General features: G+C 34.3%; 1 protein-coding gene across 1 annotated transcript in view; it reads left to right on the top strand.

The window, feature by feature from the left end:
* CIP2A (cellular inhibitor of PP2A) overlaps positions 1–14137 on the top strand; it is a 32051-nt gene extending 17914 nt beyond the window's left edge. The window contains exons 11-21 of the mRNA XM_046658602.1: positions 925–1066; positions 2137–2236; positions 3783–3901; positions 6141–6336; positions 6832–6906; positions 7004–7114; positions 8140–8336; positions 10501–10614; positions 10855–10937; positions 11671–11810; positions 12865–14137. Coding sequence (XP_046514558.1) covers positions 925–1066; positions 2137–2236; positions 3783–3901; positions 6141–6336; positions 6832–6906; positions 7004–7114; positions 8140–8336; positions 10501–10614; positions 10855–10937; positions 11671–11810; positions 12865–13035 — 1448 coding nt within the window. The 3' untranslated portion in view covers positions 13036–14137. The remainder of the gene's footprint in view (positions 1–924; positions 1067–2136; positions 2237–3782; positions 3902–6140; positions 6337–6831; positions 6907–7003; positions 7115–8139; positions 8337–10500; positions 10615–10854; positions 10938–11670; positions 11811–12864) is intronic.
* Positions 14138–16445: the final 2308 nt, after the last annotated feature.

Raw genomic sequence — 16445 nt, 5'->3', positions numbered from 1 at the left:
AATTGCTAAGAAGTCCAAGTCCAATTTTTTAATATTTCAATAATGATTTTTTTTTTATTATTATCAGCAAGGATCCACCATTTCTCAACCAGATCTCTTACATTTGCCTGGTTATATCCCAGAGCATTAAGAATTTGCTCAACTTTGTCCTGCCCTAGAGCAAACTCCACATGTGTTTAATCTCTTCTCTGAGATGCTGCTGCTTAATTTTTCTCTTCCTTTACAGCAGTGATTCTCAGCTCTGGCTGTGTGTTAGAGTCACCTGGAGAACATTTGCAACATACTGACAATGGAGTCTTACTTCCAGAGATTCTAATTTAAATGGAGTAATGTGAACACCTAGGGAGTGCTTGTGATTGTTTGAACTACCTAGGTGATTGTAACATGCAGCCAGAGGTGAAAACCATTGCTGTAGAGACAAATGATTACTTTGCTTGACCTTGGAAAGCTCTGTAATATATTCTGGACTTCTCTCATTGAATGTACCAAACTTAACGCCAAAGCAGAGTGAGCTGAACTGAACTACTGGGGCACCAGGGCTGGCCCGTCGACTCTTTTAATGATAGACACTCAGATTAACTTAATTTTACGAAATAGGGAGAAAATAACTTACCTTAGTTCAGCAAATATTTATGGAACCATTGTGATCCCTGCTAACAAAAAACTAGCATCTAGTAGAGAGACAGATCCTTTTCCTGTTTTACCTTTGAGTCAGAAACTTGGTGTCAGTCCCATCTCTTGCCATTTGTCAGTCACTTAAATGCTCAAGCTCTAGTTTCCTAACCTGTCATTGAGCTAAGAGAACAATAATTACCCCCAATTGCAGTGACAAGATAATTTACATGAAATCATCCTAAATGCTGTAAAGTACTATAAAAATATGTCTTTTGAGAATTTTTGTATCTGTCCCTTAACAAAACATACCTCTGTGTGGCGATGATACTCTAAGAATACATGTTGCAAAAATTCTGACGACTATCAAATGTACCACTCTGATAGAACAACAGTTTACATATGGAAAGATTGATCTGGGATTTGGAACAAAGGTAGCAGATTCTGAATTGTGGTAAGTATATGAAATCCAAATGGCAAAATGGTAAGGCCAAACTTAATAAAAATCAAAAGATGTAGTGACTCTCATCCCTTTTGGAGGATCATCCTTGGGTATGTTCTGTTAACTCACAGTGTAGCAAAGAATTAAAAATATTTTGATAACGAATTTTTTTTAAAAATTCATTCAGTTCATAGATCACATACTTTTGAAGAAAGATATTAACATCTATGATTTGTTATTCATTGTTTAGGTTTGTTTTGTCTTGTTTTAATTTATTGTGGTTATCTAAGACTTTTATACTCCTAAACATTTCTTTTCTAAAGGTGCTTTTTGACATTGTCTCAGTAATTATTTTTATGTTTATTTAATTTTGTATTTTTAAGCAAAAAAGCATGAAAAAACGGGTAGTTTTTATTACAAGGAAATCAGTCACTTCTTCCTTAGCATGTTGAGACTTATGGTTAAAGATGAATTTTCACTGATAGTAATGAGATTGTTTTATCCCCTCCTTTAACATGATTTAAGTCCATCTAACAAATCTTTATTGATGACCTGCTAAATGCTAGATGCTATGATATCTTCCCATTTTCATAAATGTCATGATTGTCACTAATTGTTCTCCTCAAGAACAAGGATTATCTCTTTATACTTTTTTGTATTCCCTTTCAGATATAAGGCTGAGAACACAGTTTAGTATAATTCATTCAGTAAATATTAGGTATTCTTAATTGCCTAATTTTGCCCTCTATTGTTGATATTCCAGTGCCAAAGCTAAAAATAAAATGTTCATGTTGCTGATACTGCTAGTAACTTGAACCAGATAGTTGAAACATGTAGATATTTGAGAGTAGAAAAAGAAACACCATCTAAACTTAGACTCTTAATGCCAGTTTGTTCTCTTTGGTTCTTGGGTTATAAGGATGTTGGTCTCTGATATTTTTACTTTTCAAAAGAAACAGTACTTTATCTTCTTGAGTTTAAAAACAAAGGTGTTGATTTTTCATTTTCTTTAGAATAATGGACAGAAGTAAGCTCTAAAGAATTTTTGAGGCATCTAATTTAGATATGACTTATTTTTAAAGCAAACTTGCTGCTGACGTAATTTTGAAAACCCTTGATTTGATGAATAAGCTTAAGCAGTTGATTCCTGGTATGGAAGTAAGCTTCTACAAAATCCTGCAGGTGAGTTTAAGCTCTTCAAATATTGAAGTTTTTTCGTACAGAAATGCTTCCTAATATATGTCTCTGTTTTAATATTCTTAGTTTTTAGAAGATGTTTCTCTTAGAATTGGCCATGATAAGAAAGTTTAAAGCTCTTAATTATCTTAGGTAGCCACAGTATTCTCATTACGCAGCTATTTTAGATAGAGTCACAGGAATTGAACATCAGTGCTCCTGATTCTAGTGTACAGGATGTTCATGATAGTCGGGCTTCCTCAGCCTTTTCCCTTCTTGTGTCATTCTTCAGGTTTCTTCATTTATTTCTGTTGGTGTTGCGGTGCCATGCAGTTGGGAGTGGTATTTGTTTTGGGGTTTTTGTTTTTGGTTGGGTTTGATGAGGTAGGGTATTAAGGGCATAGGGAGACATCTGGAAGAAAAGGCCTTGTGAATGATAATAAGATTAGAGAGTGTGTGCAGAAAATAGCTAACTCACAAATTTTGACGATAGTAGTAACTGAATGAGAGCTCTAGGTGTTTCTCTTAATATCCACAAAACCTGGCTTGTAGATCAGTGTTTAATAAACGTGTGTGAATTAAGTTAACTATAATAACAATGATGGCTCTAGTGCCTGTATAAACAGGATAGAAGCCCAGACTGAAACCTTAGGCAGGGGCCACTTGTATGCTTTGAGAGCATACTACTTAACAAATGGGGTTCGGGTGTTGACTCCATCACTTACAGTGCAGACTTAAAGTTCTTTCACCTCTCTGAGTTCCGCTTTCCTTGACTACAAGGTAGAAATAATCGTCCCCCTCCATGGGAGGAGTGAGGAGAGGTTCCCATGGGGGTTATGGAAATAAAGACCAGCTCTTACCATGGTTCTGTGGTGTTAGCTTATCCCTGAGTACCTACAGGGCACTCAACATTGTAAAATGTTGACAATTATAAAGGATTTATATCTTAATATTTCCCCTGTTAACAACTTAACTCAACTTAGAAATTGAGTCCAATTGACTTTATATCAATTCCTGGGAGGTGTTTTTCAAAATAGATGACGTGGGGCTTACAGTGCTAATGTAAAATATTTACTGACAGGAAGGACTTAGACTTTGAATGTAATTGTTTCAGTCATTAAATTAAGATTTTTTGAGTTAATTTGAATTTTACTTTTATTTTTGACTTTAATTAATTTGGAAATGATTGGCCATTTTTCATTTTAGCCAGTTTTTCTTTTAAATGATAGGTAGAAAAATAAAACAATTCAAAATATCAGTCAGTTGTGGGTGAGACCTATTTTAAATTCATCAAAAAAATTAAGACATGATTTTCATAGGCACAATCAAAAGCATTCAAAACCTTTGCCAGATTTTTTTAAGCTAATGTTCATTTTGTTGTGTAGACACTTATAACAAGGTAAAGACTAATAAATACATTCGAACATCACATAGAAGCACTTTAGAATTTTCCTAGAATTATTGTATGATTTAGCTCTGTTTACTCACCTTACTCTAAAAGACCTGACATTATTCTTTCTGCCTCTTATTTTCTGGCTTCTGATTTTCTTAGGATCCACGCCTGATTACTCCCTTGGCCTTCGCTTTAACATCAGATAATAGAGAGCAAGTACAGTCTGGACTGGGAATATTATTGGAAGCTGCTCCACTGCCAGATTTTCCTGCTTTGGTGTGAGTTGTAATCACCTCCAATGTATCTCTTGTGGTGCCTGAATATCCTGCTGTGTTTCTTTAGTAGTCTTCAGTATAGATAGATTAGAAAATCAGTGAATTGAAGACTTCATTGTAATAGTCAGTGATTTTTCAAATGATTAAAAAAAAAATTTGATTTCATTACCTAAAAAGGCCAGGTATATACTCACTCAGGGAAAAACAAGATCCATGTCATTAAACGTATCATCTGGGTTGTATGCCTCTCTGTCTCTCACCACCTCTTTCTAACATAGTAGCTTCTGAACTGAGCTTATATCCTACTAGTTTAGTTCTTCCATGGAAAGAGCTTTTCCCTCCCAGTTGTTTAAATGGTAAGTCCAAGCATCAAGCTCACTGACCAGATCTGGGTCATTTGCCAAGGAGGGGACCTCAGCAAATGCCAAGGGTTCAGAACTACATAGACTGAAAGTTGAGATGCGTTGGGCAGGAGAGTTCCTAAATGAAAATTCTGTGATTTTATCAGAAAGTGGAATAATGGCCAAGCAAAACTATGTGCTATACTCAGAAATTTCAAAAACTAAAAGAATATTTGCAGTTATGTTTGAAAAAAATTCAGATTTGGCTGTCTGTAAACTGGTTGACAAGATGTCTAGCAGGCATCTACTTTAATTTTTAAAAGTTTAAGTGGTTTATATAAATGAATTTGTAAAAGTGGTTTGAATAAACTGAAGTGGTTGGTAAATAGCTAAGACATTCCCATATGCCAGGGGTCGGCAAACTATAGCCAGCAGACAAGAGCCTGCTTTTGTAAATAACATTTTATTGGAACAAGGCCACACCCCTTCATTTTCATTCTGTCTGTATTACGCATGCCTACACTGATACTGTGACATCACGATTGTAGTTGTAACTGAGACTACATGTACTTACTGCCTTGTTCTTTAAGAAAAGGTTTGCTAGCTTCTGCTATTTCTAGTAACTGACTTAGCAAATTCATTATCTTCAGAATTAATAATTTAAGTAGTCATAAATTAAGAGATGAAGAACTACAGAAAACAAGACCTAGAGACCCACATAATCAAAATTCCCTTCATTTTCTTTTTTTTTTAACAAACACATGGGCAAATAGGGAGCTTCTCAGTTTACATGGTAGAAGTGGTCTGTGAAGCTGCTTCGTTTTGTGGTGGCTTGCTCGTTTTAACTGCAATAATCTTACGTGAGGCACAGCCCCCTGCTTCCGAGTGGATGCTTCAGCGTCCTTGCAAGTGGGCGCCTCAGCCTCTCGTCTCTGTATGTGAGGCCTCCCGACTGTTTCACTGTGTCTTGGCTGTCCTTGGCTTACTCGTGTTATGTACTTTTCTCTTTGGACGTTATCTCAGATGTCCATTTATGTCTATTTATTTTATTTATGTCCACTTATGCCTTTGTTTACATTATCTTAAACAGTTTAATCAGGTGAATTTATATGCAGAGTGGGTGGGTGGGTGTGTAGGTAGGTTTCTTTGTGTGTTTGTTTTATTTAAAAAACAAATATCTGGTGAGGGCCACCTTCTAGGCTATGTGCCAGGCCCTCTTCTAGGCATTTTGGATACTGTAGTAAATTAGACAGGGGGCCTTCTGTCATGAGATTTACATTCTAGTTGGGACACAAATTTAAAAAAATAAGTTTCATAATGTGGACGTTACTATGGGTGGAGGAGCCTCTCTGAAGAAGTGAATTTTAACTGAGACCTAATGATAAGAAGGAGCCAACACTATGCAGATCTGGTGGGAGAAGTGTTCTGGGTAAAGGAACAGCTCATACAAAGGGCCTGAGGCAGGAATAAGATGAGATCAATGGAATGGGCAGAGTGGAAGTCAGGTTGTGAGAACATAACTGAGTGAGAAAGGGGAAGGGTAAAGGCATAGCTAAAGCCAGGTGATGTGGCCCCTGGTGAGAAGGATGTTCTTACCAATATCAATAACACTGCACTTAGGTTTTACAAATAGTCCACACTCACAAACTAGTTTTAGAGCCTCCACACCAGAGGTGGAGTTGTCATTGTAAAGAGTTGTAAGTAGAAGAGTTTCCTGTGGCAAATTTAGGGTATTTCCCAAAATCCTGCTTCATCATAGACTGCAAGATTTATTTCAAAAATATTCAAAGACTTATATTCCCAAAAAGACCCATTCTAAAAGATTTCCTAATTCTGTACTAACTCTGCCTTTTGCTCTATTTTTATGTAATTATTTCTTTTTCTTTTTGATTCCCATTCAGTCTTGGAGAAAGTATAGCAGCAAACAATTCCTATAGACAACAGGAAACAGAACATATGCCCAGAAGAAATCCTCTGCAATCATTAAATCACAGTTTTCCAACATCAGTAAAATGTTTAACTCCCCCACTTTTGAAAGAGAGAGTTCCAGGATTGAATATTGAGGAATTAATAGAGAAACTTCAGTCTGGAGTGGTGGTGAGTGGTAAACAGCCTTTACAAATAGGATTCTGCCTGGTACATACCAAGTAAATATGAGCCTTAATTATAACATTTATTTAAGCAACTTTAGATGCAAATTTGATTGTTAAAAGCCTTATCTTTTAATATAAAAAGTAACAATATTTTGGAAAGTTTGGGGAGTAAGGGAAAAACAGCCATAAAATTCCAACATTTTAACACAGCCATCATTCTTTCTCTGGTCTTCCCCAGCCAGCCCACTCGCCCCCACAGCAACCACCGTCAGCTTAAGAAATATCTTTTAAAGTCCCACAAGCATACCAAATCTTACCCAGATATTCCTCTGCAGTAGCCAGCTTAGTGAAATGTTTGTGACAACCTGATATGACGTTCATTTTTTTACTTTGTTACTTATTAAGTTTTAGTGATTTAGTTTCACAGTAGGCATTTATTTTTTTATTTTGTTTAGTGTTAAAATTTTCTGGGTTTTGACACTGTTGTATTAAAATCTAGGTAAAGGATCAGATTAATGATGTGAGAATATCTGACATAATGGATGTATATGAGATGAAACTGTCCACATTAGCCGTGAGTACAAGTGTATTTTAATGTAGTATGTGTAACAGTTAAACTTTAGTAGATATTTTCTGGTAAATGATCAAAATTAATGGTATATTTCTTATAGTCCAAAGAAAGCAGGCTGCAAGATCTTTTGGAAGCAAAAGCTCTGGCGCTTGCACAGGCTGATAGACTGATCGCTCAGTATCGCTGTCAGAGAACTCAAGCTGAGACAGAGGTGTGTACAGTATAAAGGTACATCTGATTAGTAGAAGATAAATGAAGTAAAACATGTACAAAATATTCGTTATATCTTTGTTACTCTGATTGAAGTACATTGTCCTCAGCATTTGACATGACTGCTCCCTCCGTCTTGAAACTCCCTCCCCTTTAATTTTGGTTACACCGTTATCTTCTGATTTCATTTCTACCCGAATGGATATTCTTTTCCTATATCCTTTATGGGCTTCTTTTTTCACCTCTCAACCTTTAAATGTTGGGTTTTCCCAGGATTATGTTCTAAGCCCTTTTCCCTTATTTAGGTGGCCCGTGGTTTCAATCATTACCAGAATGTTGATGCTCCCAGTTTTATATGCGGAGCCCAGGTTGTTTTTCCTCAGCACTGAATGCCTCCTGTAAATGGCTCCATTTAAATACACAGCAAATACTTCAGACTCCGCATAACCAATACTGAACTTATCACCCTCCCTTTTTTAAAATGTATTTTTTTCTTGCATGTTCCCTCTAATGTTCTTAGAATTTTCCCAACAAGAAACCTAGACATCGTACTGTTTACCTTCTACAGTTAGTCAGTCACCAAGTCCCATTGATTCTGCCTTCTGAATATTATGTTTTTCTGCCTTGTCTCAGTTCTTGCCACTATTTGCTATAGGTCAAATCCTTTTCACTTTTCGTATGAATCACAGCAGACGGTTAGGGTTGACGGCTAGCAGTGAGGACTGTACCCTTTTCACTGAGTACTATATGGAGAGCTACCTTCATGTTACTATAATTGTGTGCATATCCACGAATCTGATCATACCAAGATTGTCTTTGTCAGAACAATCTATTAAATAAAAAACTATAACAGTGTCACATTTTATTAGACGTAGCTAAGTAATAAGTATATGTGACTAATAAAACTTTATATAACCCAATAGATGGTAGCGTATTAGCTATTTGGTAAACCTTAGTATTTGGTAAGTTGTAGAAACTGAGCATATTATATAAAAGCGGAAAAGTCTCTATTCTGTTTTCTTTTAGGCACGGACACTTGCTGCTATGTTGAGAGAAGTTGAGAGAAAAAATGAAGAGCTTGGTGTGTTGCTGAAGTCACAGCAGATTGAATCAGAAAGAGCCCAGAGTGATATTGAGCATCTCTTTCAACATAACAGGAAGTTAGAGTCTGTGGCTGAAGAACATGAAATACTGACAAAATCCTACATGGAACTCCTTCAGAGGTAAATCAATAAAGGAGAAGTTTTCTGTATAAGGTTAGAATCTAGAATGAACACACAGCATTTCTTTTCTGTGGCCCTAAAATTCTTTTGTAAGCATTCACATGTTCTCATAATATAAAGCAAATAGCAAGAAATTTAGATCATAGTGAAAAGAAGTATTCCTTACTCAAACTGAGTATCAGAATTGGAAACAGAATACGCCTCTTTTTGTTTCTTTCCCGTTGGCTCTACTTCTTTTATTTATTCGTGTAGTCATCTGGAGTGTTAGCACCGCAAGGACAAGTTTCATCTGTTTTGTTCACTGACAAATCCCTAGGGCCTAGAACAGTGCTAGTTACATGGTTAGGCACTCCAAAGATAATTGCTGAGTGACCTTAGTTGTCATAATTCGTTTTAAGTTGATCCATATGAATTGGCCATTTCTGCAGATCTAAAGTGGTTGAATATTAACAATTTCTTATTATTCAGCCTCATAGCATGGAAATTTGGGTGTTTAGTGCTTAACTCATCTCTTAGTTTGTAGTCAGTATTTCTCCTTATGTCATTGCCTGTGGTTTACTTGTATGTGTGACTATATCTGTAGAATAAATTCTCTTTTTTTTTTTTTGCAGGGAAAGATTCGCCCTGAGCTAACATATATTGGCAATCTTCCCTCCCCTTTTTTTTTTTCCCTCCCCAAAGCCCCAGTGCATAGTTCTATATCTTAGTTGTAAGTCATTTAGAATAAATTCTTACAGGTGAATTCCTGGGTTAAATGGTATGTGCTTTTACTTTTTTGATAGATTGCCAAGTTTCCGTCCAAAAGGGCTATCGCTAACTGAGTCTGAGACTGTTTTCCCTCCGTTGTCAGTTTAGGCCAATGTTAAAACTTCTGAATTATAAGGAGGATCAGGAACGATTAGGTATTTTACGCCAAACAATAAAAACAAAAACACTCTGGTTAATTTGTTCCTTGTTTTAATTTATATTTTAAGACTGGTTAAGATTTGAAAAAATGTTCTAGTGTTTATGTTATTAATATAGAGATATAGAAAATTTTAACTTTGCAAGGTCTGTTTGCCCGTCAATAAAAATGGTGTAGCATCTAGAAAATTTGTGATGACAACATGATTTCTAAACAGGATGTTTTCGCCTTGCAACAACGACTTTTTACAAAGTCTGATTGTTTGAGGCAGCCCTGATAAAGTGGACGATTAGTGTTAAGTCAGGATGTAAGAGAAAGTAGGCAGTGATCCAAGAGAAATATGTGGTTTCTAGAACCTGCTTATGTTCTAGATAGTACTTGAGCGGCCAGGAAGTAAGACTCCAGCTTTGAAGGGCCAGGTGGGCAACAAATAAATGAAGCCGGCTGGGGAAGGTCATTGGTATTGGTAGTGACTATAAAGGCATTCAAATTTAGAATTTTAAAAACTCTGCGAGGGACAGATGAAACAAGGCTGCTGGCCACATTTGGCCAGTGCCACCCATTTGTTTATCTTTGTACTTAGTAAAGTGAAAAGGACCTTTTATGCCTAAGATACTTGGATGTCAAAGTATCACCTTAGGAAGGATTCTTTTTGTGTTTACCTTGCAGATAAAATAAGCAGGACTGTTAGATGCAGAGCGTTAAAGAGACAAGAGAAATTTAGAATCCTTAACTGCTTTCTTCATTAATTTGTCTTTTTAAATTAAACATATATTATACCCAAGAGGTTAAAGATGACAGACTTGTTATATTTTTTTTTAGTCCCCATCTTTTCACAGAAATTGTTTCAGTTTCTGGACTTAGCTGTAAACATAGATGTACGTATTGTGTAGCAAATTATATAATAGAATATTATCTGTAACATTGTCTGTCCCGTACTCCTAAGTCTAAGGGTACCCCACGCATTTCCATTTCACAGTAATTATATAATACAATATTATCTGTAACATTATCTGTCCCGTACTCCTAAGTCTAAGGCTACCCCACGCATTTCCATTTCACAGTAATTTTTACCAGCAAAGTCAGCCAAAACATATCTTTACTGTCCTTTAGAGTTAATCTAACTCTCTCTGTGTCCTGCTTGTTCATAACATTCCTCCTCTCACCTGCACTGTATGCAATTTGGTTAAAAGATATATAAACACTGTACTTTTTTTATGTTTTCCTCCATAAAAATATCAACTCATCTTATCTTTTCAGGAGTGAAACTACTGAAAGGAAAAATAAAGATTTACAGATCACATGTGATTCTCTGAATAAACAAATTGAGACAGTGAAAAAGTTGAATGAGTCACTCAAGCAACAAAATGAAAAGTAAAATCTCTAATTCTTTATTCTAATTATTTTGGATTTTTCAAAAGCAAAGTGATTTCCTTTATATAGAATGTTTTTTACAGACAAAATTAGGAGTTATTACTTATTTAAAATATACATATTTGGCAGAATTTAAGGGTAATTACTGTTCTTGTGAATTTTCTCTTAAAATACTTGTTGGGGAGAAAAAGAAATGATACAGTTCATGATGTTTTCTTCTATAATTTTTTATAACCTCAGAACAATTGCCCAACTAATAGAGAAAGAAGAGCAGAGAAAGGAAGTGCAGAACCAACTAGTAGACAGAGAATGTAAGCTAGCAAGTAAGTAGCTTCTTATTTAATAAATTGTCTATATTTTAACATGTCTTGTGTTGCAAGAAAATCAAAGCATGAGTGGTTGTTATTTTGCTTTTTCATTATTTTCTACTTCTCTCATTTTTTTAAACCTGAAATCACATCCTAAGCAGTTTTCCTTTTCTTGCCATAACGTTTCACAAAGCACTTTAGTTAGATTGATCAAATTGAAAAAGCATACATTTTTTTGAAATATTGGAGTTATAGGAAAAGATTGCCCATTTTACAATAAAAAATTTTAGAGAAACAGAACAGCAGGTGGCAGTGCTAGGTAACTTATAGTGACTAGCTTCTTAATGATCGTAGCTCTGAAATGATCCACAAAAACATTTTTGTTCTAATTCACTTTCCTTAAAGCACAGACGTCTACTTATGTAATTCTTCATAATTTTCTCCCTCCCTTTCTTTTCTAACCCTTAAGCTCTGAGGGTTGTCCTTCCTCTCATTACTGTATATTATATTTAGAACAGAGGAAGAGGGAAAGACATGGTGATTTGGCATTTCTTTAGAATACTGGCAGGGGAAGAGTTTCATAGTTTTTTATTCATCAGATAGTGTAAAACTTTTATTTCCAGCAAGATACTTCTTCATCTTCCAAGTTGCCTTTCTTTTGTTCTTACAACATAATAGCTACTAAACCTTTTCAGGGTAATGTCAGTATGGAACCTCTGAGCATATAGCTGACTTTGTTTATTTTAAGACTTGCAACAAAAAACCAAAGTACAAGAAGAAAAGATTAAAGCCTTACAAAAAGAAAAGGAAGATAAGGAAGAAACCATTGACCTCCTTAGAAAAGAATTAAACAGAACGGAACAGATAAGAAAAGAATTGAGCATTAAGGTAAGAATCTGCTGAGTTCTCATTTACAATGAAATGAAAAAGTCTTATTTTATGAGAAAGGTGAATTTGGATAAATTAATGTTTTGTTTCTTTAGTAATTTTACTTAGAAGATATTAGGATCTCAAAATGGTTTGACAGTTGTTTGTTATGAGAGCTCTCTCACAATGTGAAAACATGTATTTCCCACAATCATCAAACATTGAAGATATACTGTGTGGCAGCATTTACTGCTTTGAAGTGGGCAAAGGATACAAAAGCGTTCCTAGTTCTTGCTGTCACCTTCAGGTAGCTTTATCTAGGTGTATAGCTGCATCTCTACTTATAGGGATAGTAATAATAATAATAATAGTGATTCATATTTATTTAGAACTTTATCATTTTGAAAGGACTATGAAGCATTTCTCTTAATCTTCCTCTCTCTAACAAACATGTTAATATAAAATATTAATAAATATTTTCAACCTACAACTGAAACAGTCTTGGATTAAGTTACTTGCTGAAGGTCAGTCACATAGCTAAGTGGAAGAGTAGGCATATATTCTGAACCTAAATCCAGTGGTCTTTCTGCATACATTATCATGGTTGCTTGAGACTGATAGCTATAATAGTGCTTTCTGGCCCGTCTACCGCCAGGAAGATGAGAACAGGCCTGGATTGAAAGACTGTTTGAACAACTATACAGCATAAGTGACAGAAGAAGCATAAAATTTTATGCCACATTTACTGATTTCCTGGTTCTGCTTTAATGTCGTTATCTTAATGGTAATTCTAAATAGTAATATCTAGTGTTTTCTGCAAAATTTTAGCTGTTCACTTTAACTTAAAAAGACAAATCAAATGTATCTTTCCAATTCATATTATATTGTTTAATGATTACTTATCTTAAACTCACTATATAATTTAGTTAACTAAAATATAATACATATTTGTTATGTGTCTTTTGAAATGGCTGTCTTATAAATAAAAAATAAGGACATCTTAAAATGTCTGTGAAGAGAAAATATGCTAAGTTGTTTTTCTCAATTCTTCCCCTGCCCTCCCCCAATTCCTTAGGCTTCCTCTCTAGAAGTTCAGAAGGCCCAATTAGAAGGTCGTTTGGAAGAGAAAGAGTCGCTGGTGAAACTTCAGCAAGAGGAGTTGAACAAACACTCTCATATGATAGCAATGATCCACAGCTTAAGTGGCGGGAAAATAAGTCCAGAAACTGTGAATCTCAGTATATAGACATTACGTATTTATCTACTGGGGGAGGTGGGTTGGGAAGGTAATTTGTGACTCTAAAACAATAGCAAGTTATTATCTAATTATTAATTTAGTAAAAAACCTAATCTGATACATGTTTTTATTTGGCCTTAAAGTTTTACTTCCTGTTTCTGGCTTTTATTGCTTAAAGCTTTCTTTGGTTCTTACATTAAAATATTCTTCTTAACCTTCATTCTTATTTCTTTTAAGATATTTTCCTTTTCCTTAGTTGCTTTCCAATCTTCGGCTTGTTTAATTTATTCTCATTTGTAATTATTTAGATTTTAAAATCAAACTTTCTTGATATAGCAATCCTAAAAATTAATAAGTTGAAAATTCACTTACTAGTAAAAGAGAAGGTGTGATGTTATCAGAGAAATTTTTCTCTAAAGTAGCACAAGAGAAGGTATCAGTGAACTTAACTGTATTCCTGCATTTAAACTGCAGCAAGATAAATGGCAGAAGTTCTAAATATGAAAAGAATGCAATTAGTTATAGAAATAATGTATAAAATTAGAAAATAGCTGATGTGTTAAATGACTGCATAAAAAACTATAAAAACTTGTAGAATTATTTATAAGCCTAGCTTTAGTTTTTCTTTTTTTAAAATGTTGCATGTTGACCCACCCATATAATTTTCAATTAGGAATTTCTTATGATTTTACATAAGGATCACTTGGATTCTGCCCTTGCTTCAGAAATTTATTATTTTCTGTTAATTCTGATATAAATTGCTTTTAATGTTTGTCTTTGATTTAAATAGTTTTTAATTTGGCCATTTAATTTTAAAGCGTAGTTTAAATATCTTTATTCATCTATTTCTTTATTACAAGGGAATTTTTCATTATTCTTCGTGTGAATCACATGTTGTAAGTAGTGTTTAAACAGTTTTTATATCAATATTTTGGTTGATTTTATTGCTATACTATTACAACCATTAATTTTACTTGGTATTTTCTTTACTATTTCTATCTCTATTTAACTTGCATGATCTTAGGTTTCTTCTATTTTCAACCATGGTATATCTGATTTATGTTTAGAAATTAAATATATTTTTGTAATTCACCAATTACATTAAATAATATCAAACTATAATAGTTTTATATATCTGAATATATTTTGTACAGTTCTGCAAATCTTAAAAAAGAACATTATACAGAGTAACACATTTTAAATTACTACTTGTTCTGTAACACATTTTAAATTACTTCTTGTTCTATAAGGAGTATATTTTATTTCTCTTTTGAAACTGCATGCATTTTTAATTTAATATGAAAAAATGCTTATATGATAGCTATGACTGAAGAACAAAATGTCTCTGTAAAATAAAAAACAGAAAGTTCTATAAGATAAATAAACAAACCAAAAGCTCTAGGGAAAATCAGACTCTCTTTACAGCTCGGACACTCTCAAGACACTGAGCCCAGCCCAGTGCTGCTCAGTAGAACTTTCTGTGATGATGGAAATGTTCTTTATCTGCATTGTCCAGGATCATAGTCTTTAGCCACATGTGGCTGTTGAGCGCTTAAAACATGGCTAGTGCAACTGAAGAACTGAATTTATAATTTTATTTAATTTTAATTAATTTAAATTTTAATTACCATCCTACTGGACAGTGCAGATCTACTCCATTCTTGCAAGTATGCATTTATTTAAACCACTCAATTTGCATATTCTTAAAGACCTATAGAGGCACAGGCTCCATATATTTTTTACCAGCCTTTTTCTAATGCCCCAATTTTAACCTGTTATGCCTAGTCTCCTCTCTCTGAAGAAGAAAAACCATACTTTAGCTTTAAAGGTGAATCTAATCATCATCCTTCTCCACTTCCATTTTTCCTAGTCTTTCTGTCTCTTGTAGCATCTTTCATATTGTTCCTATTGTTTTTCTCTTTTTTTTTGTAAATTTTTTTCTTTTTTTTTGAGATTGGCACCTGAGCTAACAACTGTTGCCAATCTTCTTTTTTCTTTTTTTCTGCTTTTTCTCCCCAAATCCACCCAGTTCAGTTGTATATTTTAGTTGTGAGTCCTTCTAGTTGTGGCATGTGGGACGCCTCCTCAGCATGGCCTGACAAGCGGTGCCATGTCGCCACCCAGGATCCAAACCAGCGAAACCCTGGGCCACTGAAGCGGAGCACCTGGGCTTAACCACTTGGCCACGGGGCCAGCCCCACCCATTATTTTTCTTAACCTTGGTATATTGAGTACTTTTTTTTGCTTTTGCTTCTATGTACCTCAGATTTAAAAAAACAGTGTGTGTATTCTTTTTAGAAAAGTTTTATTTTAAGCAAGGTTGAGCCACCATAAAGGATTTCTATGTATGTATGCCCATGCTTTAATGGAGAAACCAAACTAAGTAAAGGTATGATTATATTAGAATTATTGAAATTCTCTATAGTTTTGCTATGAAGAGTTTGTATTCAAGTGTACATTAACAAGTTCTTTGACCATTTACATTTGTCACTTGAATGCGTATAGACTTCTTTGAAAGTTTGGCTGATTTGAGTTTATACTAAACTATTTAATGTCAGGGCAAAAAAAATACTCATTAAAACTTAATTCTGTGTTTTTTGGGGAAATTGTCAGATTAGTGCCCTTTTTAGTTTTATTTACTCATATGTTGTAAAGACTTATTTATGTTAAGGATGTATGGAGATTCTGTCTTGAGTTAGGACTGTTAGTTAAATGAGAATGTGTTTGAATTTCAACTTCTATCTGAGACTCATTCACATATGTTACAGGTACCTCTAATTAACATATATTCCCTAAAACTTATAACCTTATTTTAATTTGATTCTTTCTTTTTCTCTTTTCAAATGGTTATGAATTGTGTTTTCAATTTTGCTTTTGACTTACCTACTGTTGGACCAAACATTTGTCCATTTGTGACTTAATTCTTTTACAGGAGTCAGCAAATATTTCCTGTAAAGGACCAGGTAGTAAATATTTTTAGGCTTTGTGAGACATACGGTCTCTGTCACAGAGCTACTCAACTCTGCAGTTGTAGCGTGAACACAGCCACAGACAGTACATAAACCAATGAGCATAGCTGTGTTCCAGGAAAACTTCATTTACAAGAACAGTCTAAACTTTGCTGTTCGATGTTATATCCTACTGATTAATTGACCCTTTTATTATTAACAAATATGTCTCTTTGTCTTTGGTAATCTTTGTTTTGAGTTCTATTTTATTTGATATTAATACAACCACTCCAGTCTTTTTATGTTTTCTGTTGTCCTGATATCCTTCTATCAATTTACTTTTAACTGTGTCTTTATATATAAAACACATGACTTGTAAACAGTATATAGTTGGGTCTTGCTTTTTTATCTATTTTGAAAAATAAGTTCTTAACTTTCACAGTCCACTTAGAGTTAATATTATACTACTTA

This window comes from Equus quagga, chromosome 4 (assembly GCF_021613505.1).
Source record: "Equus quagga isolate Etosha38 chromosome 4, UCLA_HA_Equagga_1.0, whole genome shotgun sequence".
In the NCBI taxonomy this organism is placed as follows: Eukaryota; Metazoa; Chordata; class Mammalia; order Perissodactyla; family Equidae; genus Equus; species Equus quagga.
The sequence above is the reverse complement of the archived record's forward strand: the minus strand, read 5'-3'. Positions and strand labels throughout refer to the sequence as shown.